Raw genomic sequence first — 15,900 nt, 5'->3', positions numbered from 1 at the left:
CAGGGCAGAGCCCGCGTGACCCCCAAAGTAGTCCCCTGTCGCTCATCGCCAGGTTCTCCCCAATCGCCATCGATGGCATGAGTGGCCTGGCAGGCGTGGGCTTGTCCGGAGGCGCTGCAGGCGCTGGCTGGTGCATCTTCGTGTACAACCTGTCCCCAGAAGCTGATGAGAGCGTGCTGTGGCAGCTTTTCGGACCCTTTGGGGCGGTCACCAATGTCAAGGTCATCCGAGATTTCACCACCAACAAGTGCAAGGGTTTCGGCTTCGTCACCATGACCAACTACGACGAGGCTGCCATGGCTATCGCCAGCCTCAACGGCTACCGCCTGGGCGAGCGCGTGCTGCAGGTGTCCTTCAAGACCAGCAAGCAGCACAAGGCCTGAGCATTTATTGCCCTCCCTCCCCGGGCAGCAGAGAGAGAGAGAGAGAGAGAGAGAGAGAGAGAGAGAGAGAGAGAGAGAGAGGAAAAGAGAGAGAGTGTGCGCAATCTCGAGAGCAGGCAGACCCATACACCTGCATAAACACCACAGGGTGAGCATCCGGATGGGGAGGGTCTGCAGGGAATTGAGGGAAGGGTGTCCCCACCCTGTTCTCCTTGCTTTCCCCACCTCAGGCTGGGGCTTGTTCACTCTCTCGTCTTGGTTTGGTTCATGGTGATGGCTTTTGTTTCTTTTTTCGGCTAAAAACAAAAAGAAGAAAGCAGAGAGGAGACCCCCCCATCCCACCTCGCCCTCCCCACCCTGCATGGGATGGCTTAGGGGACACAATGGTGCCCTACTCAGGCCTCCCTTGCCCAGGCCTGGCCTATACTGAGAGAAAGGGGAGGGAACAGGTTTAAAAATCCCCAAAACGGCAAAAAAAAACAAAAAACAAAAAAACATGAAAGAGGGGAGTGGGCGTCCCCATCCCCCGCCCCAGTCCCTGAGCAGAGAACAGGGAGCAGAGTTGGGGCAGAGCAGGAAGCAGAAAAAAAAAGGGTGGGGTGGGGTGGGAGGGGAAGAAAAACTCTATTTTTGTAAAAAGGGAAAAAGACCTCGTGGAGAATTTTTACTGGGGATTCTTGAACTTGAAAAAAAATCACAAAAAAAAAAAAGACAAAAAAAAAAAAAAGAAACTATTTTGGCAAGTTATGTTTACCAACTACTGGGGCAGGGGTGTAGGGAGCAGGGCTGAGGGCTGAGAGTCCATAGGGCCAGCATCACAGGTACACACACACACACACACACACACACGCACGCACGCACGTGCACATAAGCAAACATGGCCACAGGAAAGGAAGGACATGCACTTGGACCTTGGGGACACAGATACACAACACATAGATACAGAAACATTTCAGGATACATTCAGGATGACCAAATCCACACCAGAGAACAGAGACACAGACAGACCCTTGGCGCTGCATAAACAGAGATACAGACGTTGGCTGCTTGTCCACAAAACCATGTGATGTGTGAAATGCACTGTGACAGATCCATTTGGATGTAAGTCTGGACGCCAGTCCCCAGTGAGAGCTGGGGAGGTAGCTCAGTTGGTAGGACACTTGTCCAGCTTTCCTGAAGCCTGGGCTCTTCCCCAGCACTGCACAAGCCTGGTGTGGCACACAGACCTCATTCATTCTAGTGCTCAAATGGTAGAGTCAGATCAGATCAAGACTAGCCTTGGCTACATAGTGAGTTTAAGGTCAGCCCGGGCTACATAAGACCCTGTCTCAAAATGCAAAACCAAATAGGTCACCTAGAAGCATACAACACCAGGGACAAAAGCCCATGTCCACAGCATCCTATAGGCCCAGACAAGGTGTTCCTACTTAAGACCCTGGCCCAGTTACTTCCTCCAGCCAGGCTGGTCCCACCACTTCTCCCTGGGTCCCCAACAAGCCCCACCCTTGGGTTCTCTACACAAACTCCTTAGCCCACCAGGGGCCTCCCTGCTGCCCAACACACAGACGTACACACATGGCGTCCATGCATCCAAACACACGATACCTCGTTCTACTTTGGCATCACCGTGGGCTGGAGGGGGCTCTCACTCCCCACAACACTGAGGCCAAAGGACCCCCCTGTCCCTGGGTCTGGGGAGAGGTCTGCAGTCCTCCTCCCTCAAGTAGGGACAGAGTGCTCCCTACCTGCAAGCAAGCACCCAGCACACTCCAGCAGACCCAGGGGTGGATGGACCCAAGGTGTCCCCCACCCCATCCACTTGTCGCCCTCTTTTGATTGTTGGGTTTTTTTGTCTTTTCCGGATTGTGGGGGAATCATGGATGCAGCCTTCGTGAGCCCCGGCCCGGCTTCGGAATGGATTTTGCAGCCATGCCCCACACACACCCTGACTTTTCATTCTTTTATGCAAGTTCCAACAGAAGCCACAGGCTGGAGCCCTGGGAGCCCCAAACCTTCAACCCACCCCACAGTGGGCCCAGTCACAACCAAGAATGGTGAAGCCCCTCCCCCACTCTACACTCTAGGTTCTAGTTGCTTTCTTCCGGTGTCCTCTGCGTTTGGTGTCTGGCCACGGCCCCATTTGAGCGTCCAACTCTCTCTCCCCACCCCTCCTGGTGTTGTTCTTAACCGTCTGTGGAGTTTCTGCTGCAAGGAACAAAAAGAAAAAAAAATTTTAAAAAAAGACCAAAAAATAAAAAATGAAAAAAAAAAAGAAGGGAAGAAAACTCAAACAGAAGATGAAATATAGCAAAAGGAAAGAAAAGAAAAAAGAAAAAAACCACAAAGACGATTTAAAAAAAAAAAAAAGGAAAAAAAAAGATAAACTGTCACCAGTTAACTTTCTTGTACTTTTTTGCTGAATTTAGCTTCATGTAGTTTTAACTTATTGCTGTGTTTAACTATTTATTCTCCTTGTTGGCCTGTAAGGACCTTTGTGTATATTTCTGTTCCTTCATGAGTTTGCAGGTTGAAGGGAGCTGTTCCTTTTCTTTCAGTTTTGCTGAGATGTGGTTATGCCTAATTTATTTATACAAAGGGGAAGTGGAGTCATTAAAGTAATAATTATTAATAACAGTAATGGTAGCAGCGTGCCCCCCGGGGGTGCCGTGGGCTCCGAGGGGTGGGGTGGGGTCCCCACAGCTGGCGGTGCCCGGGGCTCTCAACGGGATTGTTTTGCTATTGTCTTGAGAAGTTTTTCTGTCTATTTAGCTGGTGAACTCTAGCTTGCTCACGATACACCGAACCTATTTATTCTGGTGGTTTCTAAGTCTGCCCTTCCACTCCCCACTCCCTCCCAGCAGGACAGGGACTCCTCACCTCCAGGAGGGTCCAGCCCCTTCTTCCCCTGCTGTTTCTGGGGTCTCCCCTGCCCTCCGCACATGCAGGAGGCATCCGAGCAATAAGGGCTGGGTTTGTCCCCCACCCTGGGGGGAGGATGGGCTCTGAAGAGGGGGCACCTCCCCCCACCCCCTCCCACCAAGGCCTAGGTCCCTGCTGCCTCCAAGACTGGGAGGGGGGACTTTTTTTCTAGGACACAAAGCTTAGCCCAGCCAGGTCCCCTCCCTGGAGGCCAGTCCCCCAAGAGGGCCAGGCCAGGGGCTCCCAGGGAGAGGGGCCCTTGGGTCTTCCAAAGTCCCTGGGGGGTTGGGGCAGGGCCAGTGGGAAGAGGGCTCAGCCCTCTAACCCTTCCTTCATCCTGTTGATTGGGAAAGTTTCAAACATGACAGTCTATGTTGGAGGTGATATAAAAGAACTGTAGAAAAAAAAAAAAAAACCATAAAACAAAAACCAAACCTCAACCCGAACCCAAGAACACTTCAAGTTGCGTTAGACATTTCTTACCGAGCCCCAGGCCTGGCCGCGGTAACTGACTTTTACATGGGATTCTTTAACTATTTGTACTTTTCATGCCAGAAAATAAAAAGTTCAGAATCTTAAGTCTCAGGTGCTCTGTGTGCCACTGTGGCGGGGTGGCCTTTGCGCTGCAACACCGGGGAAGGATGGCATCTGTCCCTGGGCCAGGGTCTCTAATGATGGCCTCCACTCAGCAACAGAAGTTGACCGAAGCCTACTATCTACCTATCAGTAGGTGCCGGGCATCCTCACTGTTGGCTAGCCTGTGGTCCTGCAGGATCTGAACATGGTTGCTTCCCAAATGTTAACGTTGTAGATGTGACAGAAGAGATGTGGGCCTGACGCAGTTCAAGATTCCAGTCTACCGGGCAGTGGTGGCACACACTTTTAATCCCAGCACTCGGGAGGCAGAGGCAGGCAAAGTTCTGAGTTCGAGGCCAGCCTGGTCTACAACACCGGGTGAGTTCCCAGGACAGCCAGGGCTACACAGAGAAACCCTCTTGAAAAACTAGGGAAAAAAAAAAAGTCCAGTCCATCTGGCAGGAGCCTGAGGCCACAGTGCACCTGCAGTCAGGAAGCAGCGATAGCTATCGGGTTAGAGTGCTTACCCCAGGCCTGATCTCAGCTTCATCCCTGGCTTGTCTCTTAGGCAACTTAGGTGCTGTCAGGTGACAGCAGTCTCCACCGCACTCCACATCTACTGTCTGCTCACCTGTCCAGTTCTCACCCTTATGAAGGCAGGCCGCCTAGCCTGGCTTACTGGCCCATCCATGCCTTGGGAGACTAGGGCAGGAGACAATCTGAGGTTAGCCTGGACTACATAGTGAAACCAACAGAAAAAATGAAATTAAAAAACAGCCACACAATGTGGACAAGTCACATTTATTGTTCTGAGGTCACAGGTCAAGTCATCCATTTATCTCCCACCAGCCGGGGAGGCAGGGGTGAGGTGGGTGCAGGGACTAACTCCCCTTAGGAATCCAAGGTAGGCGAGCTCATTATTCATCTCTGGAGGCCACTGGGGCCTCAGGAACATGGCTTGGCAAGCCTGGGCCAGAAGTGGGGCTTAGAGCCCCTCAGGGTTCCTGCTTCCCAGAGGATGGCCAGGAAGCCCAGGGTGGGCAGGCCTTGGTCTGCAGACTTCAGGATCAGTAGACTGGTTGCAGGCCTTGAGGTTCTAGGAGAGAAGACAGAGATAGGGCTGGGATGGAGTCACTGCAAGAGCATGCGGAAGCCCGAGCCAGCCCCAGCACTGGACAACAGTGGGGTTCAGCTGGCAGGCGGACTGCCTAGCACGCAAACAGGCCTGGGTTCAGCCTTCAGCACCACGACCTCCTGGGCATGTGGTGTAGTAGAGGCAGGACTGACAACTGCCTGGCCTATGTAACAAAACTCTCTTAAGAAGCACTTGGGGAGAGGTGGGGGAAGGGCTGGAGAGCTGGCTCAGTAGTTAAGAGTGCGACTGCTCTTCCAGAGGTCCTGAGTTCAATTCCCAGCAACCACATGGTGGCTCACAACCATCTGTGATGGGATCCAATGCCCTCTTCTGGTGTGTCTGAAGACAAGGACTGGGTACTCGTACATAAAATAAAATAAATAAATAAAAATAAATTAAAAAAAAAAAAAAATAAAGAAGCCGCAGCAGCAGCACTCGGGAGGCAGAGGCAGGCAGATTTCTGAGTTTGAGGCCAGCCTGGTCTACAGAGTGAGTTCCAGGACAGCCAGGGATACACAGAGAAACCCTGTCTCAAAAAACGAAGGAAGCAAGCAATCAAGAGCTTGCCAAGATGCTCATTAGGCACAAGCCTTTTACCCTAGCACACGGGAGGCAGAGGCAGGTGGATCTACATGGCAAGAGGCAGGCTGCACAGACTGGTTAGGAGGGCAGCAGATCTGGACACTGGAGCAGGCAGCGTCCTTACCAGGCTACAGCTCGTCATGGTCCCCATCACTGGGTGCTTCTGGTGGCGGCTCTGGGCAGGCTGCTGGTGTCATCAGCTCCATGAGGTACTCACAGCGACTGGGCTCCGTGGTGCTGGTCACCACAGTCTCTTTGCCACACAGCAGGCGCACCTGGGGATTGGAGCGGAGCAGGAGGTGGGCTGGGCTGTCAGGCCTGGATCCCCACGGCCCCGCCTTGGGTAGGCACTCACTGTGGTGGATCGGTTGGGGCCCTGCCAACAGCCCGTGCCCTGCTCGTACTTCATCGCACTGAACTTGTCATGATCAGGGCCAGCCCAGGAGCCCCATGTGCTAGGGAGAGAGCAGGGGTGCTCAGTGGCGGCCAGAGGGTGGGAGGGGGCAGGAGAAGTGCAGCAAATCTCAAGCCACTCACCCCAGGCTGGTCGGGGAGCCCCCATGTTTGGGTTTCTGGGAGACCAGTTTGAAGGGGCAAAGCCGGTAGACGTACCTAAGGGCAGAGAGGACAGGGGTGAGTGCCCGGTCAAGAGCCTCATAGCCCTTCTCTGCCTCCCTAATATCCAGGCTCATGGGCACCCCTGGACTTTGCCTGTGTCCCGTTTTTGAGACAGGGTTTCATGTAGCCTACGCTAGCTTCACATATGCTGAAGTTGGCCTTGAACTTATCCCCCTCCTTGCACCCACTCATGTATGCACCACTGTGCCCAGGCTAAAGAGGAGCTGGGGATGGAGCCCCCCTGCCTCTGCCCTTCAGTGATGAGAGCGCAGATACAAGCTGTAGGTTCTTGTCTGCCCAGTGCCCTCCCCATCTTCCTCCCTGCCCCCGCTGCACCCCCACCCTCTCCAGTGCCAGGATGTACTCATTGGTGGTGAGCTCGTAGCATTGGCTGTAGAGATATGCAAACTCTCCAGAGGGACCGAAATCAAAGGAGATCTCTTGTTCCAAACTCCTGGAAAAGCAGGTTGAGTGGTAAAGGGGGGCATGGTGAGCAGAGCCAGACTGGCGCCTCCCCGAGGGAGTCGGTGGTGACTGTGACGGGGCAGAGACAGCCTTGGTGCCCATACCTGATGGACTCTTCCATCTCTTTCAAGGACCGTTCGACTTCCTCAAACTTACTCCGGGCCTCCTGTGCAGCTGAGGGAAAGGAGATCAAAGCGGGCCCCAGTTCAGAGAATGTCACAGCTGCCTCTTACACTCTAGGTCTGTCCCCAACAAGGACGGGCCCCTAGGCCTGCTACAAACAAGTGCAGCCCATGAGGAAGGTGGAGTCCTGGGGATGGGAACCCACCATTGCAGGGGACGGGAGCACAGACAGAGGTGCTCAGAGGTGACAGAGGTCAGGAGGGACTGACTGCTGACTGGGAGGCTGGATCACTTCCAGCCAGCTCCTCACTCACCATCGATGATGGCCTGGGTCTCCTCATCATAGGGCGGCATCTTCTCATCCTCTGTGGGGCTGGGAGGCTGTGGGGGCTGCAGTGGGGGCGGAGCCTCCTGGGGGTGGGGCGGGGCAAGGCCAATCAGCAAGCAGTCCCACTTAGCCATCTGCCCATCATTCTCCCAACACACACCTTGGGCTGCTCCCCCTGCACCTCCTCCTCTTCCTCTTCCTCCTCCTCTTCTTCTGGCTCCTCCTCCTCCTCTTCCTCCTCCTCTGTGGGTGGCAACACTGGTGGCTTTTCCTCTTTGGGCTCAGTCTCCTCCGGAACAGGTATGTCAGTGGGCGGGACCTAGCAGACCCAGGAGTGTGAAGACCAACGATGAGGATTTAGAGAGCAAGCTCATTTCATGGCTGGGGATACTAGTTCACGCATCTGGAAGAGGTGGCCTCCACAGGGGACTGGGTGCCAGCACAGGAGGTGGTATTTTTGTGGGGGTGGGGGCAGGGCCACTTCCCCTCCTCTCACCACAGACCTCAGAGCGGTACTTGTCCCTGATGGCAGCCCAGACACGGTCATAGAAGGAGGTGGTGTCAGTCTGTGTGTCTCCACTGAGAAGGGCCTGTATATGTTGGGGTGGGGTCAGGGTCAGGGCCTCCACACACCCATACACTCTGCCCCAGGCACTCACAAGGAGGGGCCAGGCCACAGCAGAGGGGCCAGGTACTCTGACCAGGAAGGAGAGCACAGCCCTCAAGAAAGGAGGCACTGGGGGCTGGGAAGTAAGGGGACATTAGAACAAGATACAGGCATACAGAGACACTGTGCAAGAGTGCCCTAAGTACCCTAAGGCAAGGTCACAGAAGCGGTAGGGAGGATCCAGTTTATGGCAGGGAGGAAGAGGGGGCAGAGCTTGGGACAGCACATATAGGACTCCCACTTTGAGGCATCACACAGAAGGGCAGAGGGGTGGCCATGCACAGGAGCAGGCTCCACACTGCCCGGTACTGGTCCAGGGTCCCACCCGTGCGTGGCCAGCATCATCTGTCTCTCACTGACATGGAGAGCCACAGTTCAGGCTAGCAGCAGCTCTTGATCACAGCTGGCCCGCCCTGGCCCCACTCACCCTCAATTCATTCTAAGCTAATGGTCTCTACAAGTCCCAAGACAAGGACAGGCTGGGTACCTGGGCCTCCTCCTCAGACAGCGCTCCATCTCCATCTGTGTCCAGCTCCGGGTGAGTCTGTAACTCAGCCAGCGAGACCCTGAGTACAGACAAGGAAATGTGAGGCTCCTCTGGGACCTCTACAAGTGAGAGTGGGGGCTGGGCTGAGAGAGGCAGGAGGACTCAATCATTCTCCATTCTTCCTTAGAAGAGACCTATGGCCTTGGAAGACATCTAAACCCTCAATTCCTGCCCCACCCACTTTCACCTTTGTCAACACCTCAAAATCACTCAGTGCTGACTGACAGTGTCCTCACTTGCAGAGGCTGAGGCCAGGTTGGTTGGCCCAAGGAGCCCCCATGGGCAGCGCAGTCCCACTTACATCCCATCCATGTTGTCGTCAAGTTCCTGGAAGGCACTGGCTGCCCGCTCCTGTTCCCGCCGGGCCTTGGCAGCAGCTTGCTGCTCTGTGTGTGGAGGGGACACTCTTGTCACTATGTGTCACAGTGAGCCAGATCTACCATCTCCAAACCCTGTTCTGGATTAACAAAGGTTGGAGCCCTCTGCGAGGGAGGGTGGACTTAAGGACAAGGTAAATAGCTAAGGGGCCACTGAAATGGTTCAGCAGGCACAGAAGCTTGCTGCTAAGCCCCACGACCTGAGTTCAGACCCTGAGCCCCACATGGTGGAAGGCGGGCACTGACTCCTGCAGGTCGTCCTGACTTCTCCATGTGCACTACAGCACACACCTTTCCATCCTTACACACCCACAGACAGACAGACAGATGTCAAGCGAGGAGTGGGTAAAGCCTGGGAGGTGAGCAGTTATGAGAAGGCCTGGTCTGGGCAAGCTGGGGCAGCCAACAGATGTGTCCCCAGCTGCCAGCAACAGCAACAGTGACACACACCTGGAAGAGCTCCGCACAGCTGATAGAACAGCAGCGTGTTTAGCCTCACAGTGGCCAGAGGCCATCAGGGACATCTGAACCAGTACAGCCACTCACTGCTCAGAGCCTGCCAGGCCATGAGTGATTTGTCCCAGCAGGAGCCTGCCCTCACTTTCCCTTCTCAGCATCCCTCACCTTGGTACCTGATCTTTTCCAACTTGATTCAGGGTCTAATGTACCCTAGGCTAGTGTAGCAGAGGCTGGCCATGAAGTCTGTCTTCCTTCCTTCCTTTCTTCCTTCCTTTCTTTCTAATTTTCCTGTTTTTCATAGGGTCTCACTATATAGCTCTGGCTGTCCTGAAACTCACTCTGTAGACCAGGCTGGCCTCGAACTCACAGAGCTGAGTGCTGAGGTTAAAGATGTGGGCCACTATGCCCAGCTGACTCTGAATTCTGGTTTTGTTTTTTGTTTTGTTTTTTTTTTTTTTTGAGACAGGATTTCTCTTTATAGCCCTGCTGTCCTGGAACTCACTTTGTAGAGACTCTGAATTCTTAGTCCATCACATAAGGCTGGAGCAGTAGTAGTTCCCAAGGCCTGGCTCTCCCTATGTTGTTAGAGATAGGGTCTCGATATGTAGGTCAAGTTGGTCTGATATCTATAATCCTCCAGGGGCTAGGATGACAGGTGCTGTGCCTGCTGGGGTCAGCAGAACCAAAATCAAAGTTAAGGTGGGGGCACCAACAGGAGCGCTTCCAACACCTCAGGAGCATGGCCTCCCTCAGAGAGGCTAGAGCAGAGAAAACATGCATATATCTGTGCATCCTCTGTGCAGGCTGAAGGCTTAGTACAGTGGTAGAGCCCCTACCCAGAATCCCTCAGTGAGGGGTGGGTGACGTGAGTGGCAAGGCCCCGGGCTGGCCAAGCATCTGTAGGGCACTAGATTCATTCCCTGGATACTGCCTGAGGTCAGAATCTCAAACCCTCAACTTGGGCTTAGCATCCCTGGAGGAGAAGGTCCTCAGCACCAGACAGGGGAAATAATCTCTAGAAAAGGCCCTCCCACCACGGCCGCATCCCTATGGTTTCCACGTCTGATGACCAACACAAAGATAACCAGGCACATAGAGATGAGCCATCATGACAGTTTAAAAAAAAAAAAACCTAACCAATCAAGAAACCAGAAACATCCTGCAGGACCAGGTTCAAGGTTCGTGGATATACACTGAAGGCCAGCCTGGGCTACACATACCCTGCCTCAAGAAGCAGAATGGGATACGAGGGCACCTGGCTAAGGACAGGCCCGTGTCAGGGGCAGCTCTTCAGGACACCAAGTCCCCAGCCCTGAGCCTCCCCACAGCATACCTTCCCACAGCTTCCGGTGCTGGTCCTTGGCCTCCTTCTCTGGCCTCTCTGCTTCTTCTTTCGCTGCCCGCAGTGTTTCTACCTGGTCTTCCAGAGACTTCTTTCCAGCCTGAAGCTCAAGAAGCTTACTCTGCAGAAAAAGTGGCAGGGTGGCGGGTGAGAGGCAGGCTCTACCTCAGCTTTGTCATGTCTTCCAGCCCCAAGATCTTCCCCACACACCCACATCCCAGGGTGAGACTGGTTCCCGGTGGCTCTCTGAAGAGCCTAGAGCTTGATGCAGGCAGGCCACGATGCCCTGTGTGATCAGGCCCACCTGTCCCACCCCATCATTTAAACTTCACTTTCTCCACAAGTCACTTTTCCTGCCCTGAAACTCAAGGACAACATTCAGGACCCCCACCCCCCTTGTTTTCAGTTCTTTCGATCTGGAATACTTTCCATGGCTGACTTAAATTACCCTACCAATTTTAGTTAAGATAGCCCCTCCTCCAGGAAATTTTCATTTCCTGCCTCCGAGATGGGTGAGGGTAGCCATGCAAGAAAGCTCTAGATACCCTGAGCTTCCCTCTCCATCAGCATGCTGTGACTTCTAGTACTCCCGAGGCAGGCACAGGTCTGGTTCTAACCTGCACAACACCCAGTACAGCCTGGGTGTCTATTTATGTTCTGAGAAGCAACAGGGCTGGGTTTCAGAACGGGGCAGAGCAGGCCTAGAGCCCCAGAGTACAGACTGGGGTGTGGCTCAGTGGGAGACCCCAACCTAGAATTCCCCAGTGGGGGCTGGGAGTGTGGCTCAGTGGTACAACTCTCTTGTTGTCTCAGGCAGGCTGGGGTTGTTACTTACTACCAGAATGTCTGCCTAGCTTGTACAAAGCCCTGGGTTCCATCTTTAAGACAAAAATAAAAGAAATTGATATGTACACACGGTGCTGAAAGCATTCAATCCCAGAACTCAGGAGGCAGAGGTGGGTGAAGCTCTGTGAGTTTGTGGGCAGCCAGAGCCACACACTGAGACTATGCCTCAAAATAAATAAATTTAAAGGGGGGATGGGGAGAAAGTGACAACAAAAAGTAGCCCAGGCAAGCTCTGGGAGCCAGGCCTTAGCTGCCTCAGCCCTTGTGTGATGCTTTCCTGCCAGGGTTAGGACCAGGACCTGCTCCTCTCCCCTCAGGTAACACAGAAGTTACACAGAGCTAACCTCATCAACTTGGCTCCCCAGATGCCCAGGATTTGAAAGGGCAATCACTGCCCACTGAACTTAGCAGGGGCCTGCCAGCCTCCTCAACTCAAAGATATTTTCCAATCCCATGAGTGGGAGAGAAGAGCCTGCAATCTCTCTTGGACAGACAGAGTTGGAGTCCCGTTTTTGCACACTGGGCTTGCTTACCACACTGAGTCAATATAGCATTCTCTATTAAAATTAAGCTTGAGAGCTTTCCCCAGAACTAGGGTATTGATAACCACTAGCCCAGGTTACAGACAGTGGGGCTGGGGGTACAAAGAGATCTTTCTGTCTCTAGGAGTTAACACTTCTGTCTTATTAGCTGAAAGCTTCACACTTGGGAAATGCTCAGCCAACCACTCCACATGAACTAAGGCAGACAAGAGCTCATCACAGCCCAACATTCAATGTTCACTCTACCGCATTTGCCTGCCCGTCACTCAGAGACCCCAGGCCCAAGAGGTTGTACCCACACATCTCTCTGGTCCCTCACCTGCTTTTCTTCCCGGGCTGTCTTCCACTCCTCAATGAGAATCTTCTTCAGGCGGAACCCTTCACGGGTGACTTCCGCCAGCTGCTGCAGGGACTCTTTTTCCTTGCGACCCTTCTCTCTGGGGTTGACACACACAAGTACCACTAAAGACACTCAGGCCCCAGCAGGTTTTCCTTTTCCAGAAGGCTGGGTGACCTGCCAACTCCAGCCACATCCTCCCCATGAACGATGGTGAGAAAGGGAAGTCACAGAAAGGACCCCCCTCAGCCTGCCCCTCCAGGTGCTTCTGACCAAAAAGGCCTCGGATCTGTCCCTAAGAAGACAGAGAGCACACAAAGCTTGCCTGTCCTTAGGACTACAGGACTGTCTAGGAAGTGGTGAGGAACAGGTTTGGAGGTTAGACCCCAAAGTGACCAAGAGGTGGAAGAATAAAACCCAGAGACTCAGGCTGGTCACCCACAGGCTCAGGCTGGTCATACAGGCGCACACCTTTAACCCCAGCACTTGGAAGACAGATCTCTGTGAGTTTGAGGCCAGCCTGGTCTATGTGGTAAGCACCAAGCCAGCCAAGGCCTCAGAGTAAGACCCTGTCTCATAACAAAACAAAAAGGCAAAACCAAAACCAAGAGCCAGAGATCTGTCAGGTGTGCTGACAATTACATCTGTCATTCTTGCACTCAGAATAGACAAGCAAGAAGAACAGCAATTCACGGTTATAACGGCCAGCCAAGCAAGCCTGAGGCTAGTCTGGGCTCCATGAGCCCCCCAAAATAAATCAAAGCCCAATAGGGCAGCATATAGCTGTGTTCCCAGTAACTGGAGGAGGGGCAGAAGGGTCATCTACAAGTTCCAGGCCACCCAAGAGGAGCCTGACACCATTCTCAAAAAGCAAAGCAGGCTGGGCAGATGGCTTGGTGAGTAAGAAAGCATGGTATATAAGCTTGAGGGCCTGAGTTCAAATCCCCAGCACCCACCACAAAAAGCTAGTTGTGGCCATACAGCTAGAACCCCAGGCTTAGGTGGGGTGGAGACAGGGGATTGCTAGAGCTTGCTGGCAACCAGCCTAGCTTAAGAGTTAGTGTAAGACTGTCTCGAGGAATAAAGAGGGAAAGAGAGCAAGAAACCCAACATGTCCTGTCAGCATCCACATGCACACGTCTGTACACGTGTGCTTACTTTACACTTATACATGTACCACACAAACATTCAAAAAAAGAGACTGAAAAAAAAAAAACAAGTACTGAGACTTTAACCTAACTAGAGCTCAGCTTCAATCACGAGTCATCTGTCTTCCTGCACTTACTGTGTCGTTTCGTCCAGGGTTTTTGTTTGTCTGTCTGTTTTGAGACAGGTTCTCTGGCAAGCCAGGCTTCAGACTCACTATGTGAGCCAAGGGTGCTCTTGAGCTGTGATTACAAGCCTTCACCCCCATCTCCCATTTATAAACAGGTAAACAATCTCAACTACCTCAGACCTAGAGGGAACGCTGGTAATGTGGGATCCCAAGGGGCATGGCCATTGGAGTCACAAAAGAATGGAAGGAGCCGTGGGGGCGCACGCTTATAGGAGGTTAAGGAAGGAGGCGCTGACTGGGCCCCCAGAGGAAGAGCCTGTATCTCTAAAGAAACTAGGGAGGAGCTGGAGAGACTTCACTAGCTGATCTTCCTTCCAGAGGACCTGAGTCTGGACTCTAACTCCAGCTCCAGGGGGTCACACGCCCTCCCCTGACCTCAGCAGATGCTACCCCTCTCACACGCACATAACATAAAAGTAAACCTGCCTCCCTAGTGCTGGGCCTGCAGACCTGTGCCGCCACACTCAGTAAGTGACAATCTTAAAAGGCAAAGGCGAGGTGAAAAAGTAAGCGGACAGGGAAGCAGCCTGACTTCCAGGTAGGGGCCCCACCCACCTGCAGGTGTTCTCGCAGACCGTGCCGCTGTTGTACTCGTCTGTGCCATCACAGCAGTCTGAAGCAAAGGTAAGGGCCAAGAGCAGAGTGGGTGAGGTCTCCCCCTGGCTGGCCCGACCTTCCCCAGATCCTGGGAGGACCCGCACTGCACTTACCACATACCCCATCATTGACCCGGCTGGAGAGGATGTACAAGGGCTTGTACCCAGTGTTGGTGCAGTGAAAGCTGCCATTGGGACAAGCAGCTGTGCCTACAGGAAAAAAAAAAAGTTTGATGCGTGTTCCCCACGCCACATTTGTTTGTGGGGGGCTCCAGCAAAGTAAGTGTAACTCGGGTGTGGTGGTGCACGTCTGTAATCCCAGCACTCTGGTGGTGATCACAGGATAACCCGTGGTCCAGGTCATTCTCAGCTACACTGTGTGCTCAAGGCCAGGCTGGGCCACCAGAGACTGTGTCTCCAGAACAAAAATAAACTAAAGCACAACCAAGAAGAAACTGTATCTTCAGGGGCCAGCAACACAATCCTCCAGTATTCCCCAGCTTCTCCGGAGGCCCTTCAAAAAGGCCAGGCAACTCCCCTCCACTCCTCTTTGCCTTCATCAATCCCTAGAAGGCCATTCAGTTTCCCTCCTCCTCCCACTTCTGAGAGGGTCTTCTGTTGGCTCTTCCTGACTCGAAACCTCACCTCCTCCTGAATGCCATTCATGGTTCCTGCAATGACATTTGCTGACTTGGTCATACACCTGGACATTTGTTCCTTTGATAGGGAATGGAAACCAGGACTGGCACCTACAAACACTGCCCCTCAGCTAATCCAAGCCAACAGGGATCTTGTTTCTGTGCCTGCTTCTGCTCACTGAGCAGGAAGCAACAGGAGAGTGAGATCCAAGTTCTTTGGGGCATCTGCGCTTAGCAGGCTCATTTAATGGGCGATGGGCAAATGCAAACGCTCACCAGGCTCATCTGAACCGTCCTTACAGTCGCAGTAGTCGTCGTTCACCTGATCGAATGGGATGGTGGCTGTGCCGTCCAAACAGGTGAAAGGTTTAGATTCTTCATAGAAGTGATGGTCTGGTGAGGGAAACAAGAAGCTCTGCTCAGATCTTAAATAAATATTACCTCTGTCCCACTCACTCACCAGCTGAAATGCTACGGGAAACGGAGGAAAAAGGCTGAAACGCCCCTCCCGATGCACAAAGAAGAGACTCACTGCTGAGGGAAACGCCCCGGGGTCTCTTAACTTCTACAGCCCAACAGAGGGGTAGTAGTAGTAGCAGCAGCAGCAGCATCCCGTCCGGGCCGAGACCGGAAGTGTGTTATGCGGCAGGAAGATACGCGATGGCCTCTCACTGTAGGAAAGAATGAAGAAGCATCTAATCATTGGGAGAAGGCAGCTTACCCAAGACCGGCCTCACCACTGCTTCCGGAAAAGGAGGGCACAATCGGAGTTGGAAGTGCAAGGGCAAGGGGCGTCTCTCCGCCCCGAGCCAGTGGAAGAGTCTCAAAGTGAACTCAAAACCATAGGTCTCTCGGTAAAGAGGTGAAATGGGCAACTCCCGCCAAAGGTTCAAAGGATTTACGATCCCTCCACACCACCCACCCTGCTGCAACCTATAAGAAACTAGGGTGCCTTCCTCCCATCGCTACTTCATCACCTACGCGAGGTAGAGGCAAAGGTCAATAGCCACCACACCAGGTTAGCTCAGCAGCCACGGTTCCTGCAGTAGAATAAGAGAACGGAACGCTCCGGATACGTCACTTC

The 15,900-nt window shown here is 53.3% G+C and overlaps 2 protein-coding genes across 9 annotated transcripts in view; one reads left to right on the top strand and one right to left on the bottom strand.

Moving 5' to 3' along the window:
• Positions 1 to 3,881, top strand: part of Elavl3 (ELAV like RNA binding protein 3) — a 37,142-nt gene extending 33,261 nt beyond the window's left edge. For 2 of the 4 annotated variants that reach the window (XM_006510022.2, XM_030244064.1), the window contains exon 7: positions 53 to 3,881. In XM_006510022.2, coding sequence (XP_006510085.1) covers positions 53 to 383 — 331 coding nt within the window. In that variant the 3' untranslated portion in view covers positions 384 to 3,881. Of the gene's footprint in view, positions 1 to 31 lie in introns of all 4 variants that reach the window. The other 2 variants (NM_010487.2, XM_006510021.2) reach the window with 1 other exon arrangement.
• Positions 3,882 to 4,640: 759 nt separating this feature from the next.
• Prkcsh (protein kinase C substrate 80K-H) lies at positions 4,641 to 15,898 on the bottom strand. 5 transcript variants are annotated; one of them, NM_001293651.1, is made up of 18 exons: positions 15,794 to 15,898; positions 15,349 to 15,487; positions 15,093 to 15,209; positions 14,293 to 14,388; positions 14,138 to 14,195; positions 12,229 to 12,346; positions 10,513 to 10,642; positions 8,645 to 8,729; positions 8,284 to 8,362; positions 7,633 to 7,719; positions 7,311 to 7,448; positions 7,116 to 7,212; positions 6,783 to 6,852; positions 6,578 to 6,667; positions 6,133 to 6,207; positions 5,951 to 6,050; positions 5,720 to 5,870; positions 4,641 to 4,974 (listed from the first exon to the last, which is right to left on the bottom strand). In NM_001293651.1, the coding sequence occupies exons 2-17, from the start codon at positions 15,425 to 15,427 to the stop codon at positions 5,724 to 5,726; spliced, it is 1,566 nt and encodes a 521-aa protein (NP_001280580.1). In that variant the 5' UTR covers positions 15,428 to 15,487; positions 15,794 to 15,898; the 3' UTR covers positions 4,641 to 4,974; positions 5,720 to 5,723. The 5 variants fall into 5 exon arrangements, with proteins under 5 accessions (NP_001280580.1, NP_001280579.1, NP_032951.1 ...); NM_001293650.1 differs by having other exon boundaries at positions 7,290 to 7,448; positions 15,798 to 15,898; NM_008925.2 differs by having other exon boundaries at positions 15,798 to 15,898.
• Positions 15,899 to 15,900: the final 2 nt, after the last annotated feature.

The sequence above is a fragment of the Mus musculus genome, chromosome 9, assembly GCF_000001635.26.
Source record: "Mus musculus strain C57BL/6J chromosome 9, GRCm38.p6 C57BL/6J".
In the NCBI taxonomy this organism is placed as follows: domain Eukaryota; kingdom Metazoa; phylum Chordata; class Mammalia; order Rodentia; family Muridae; genus Mus; species Mus musculus.
The sequence above is the reverse complement of the archived record's forward strand: the minus strand, read 5'-3'. Positions and strand labels throughout refer to the sequence as shown.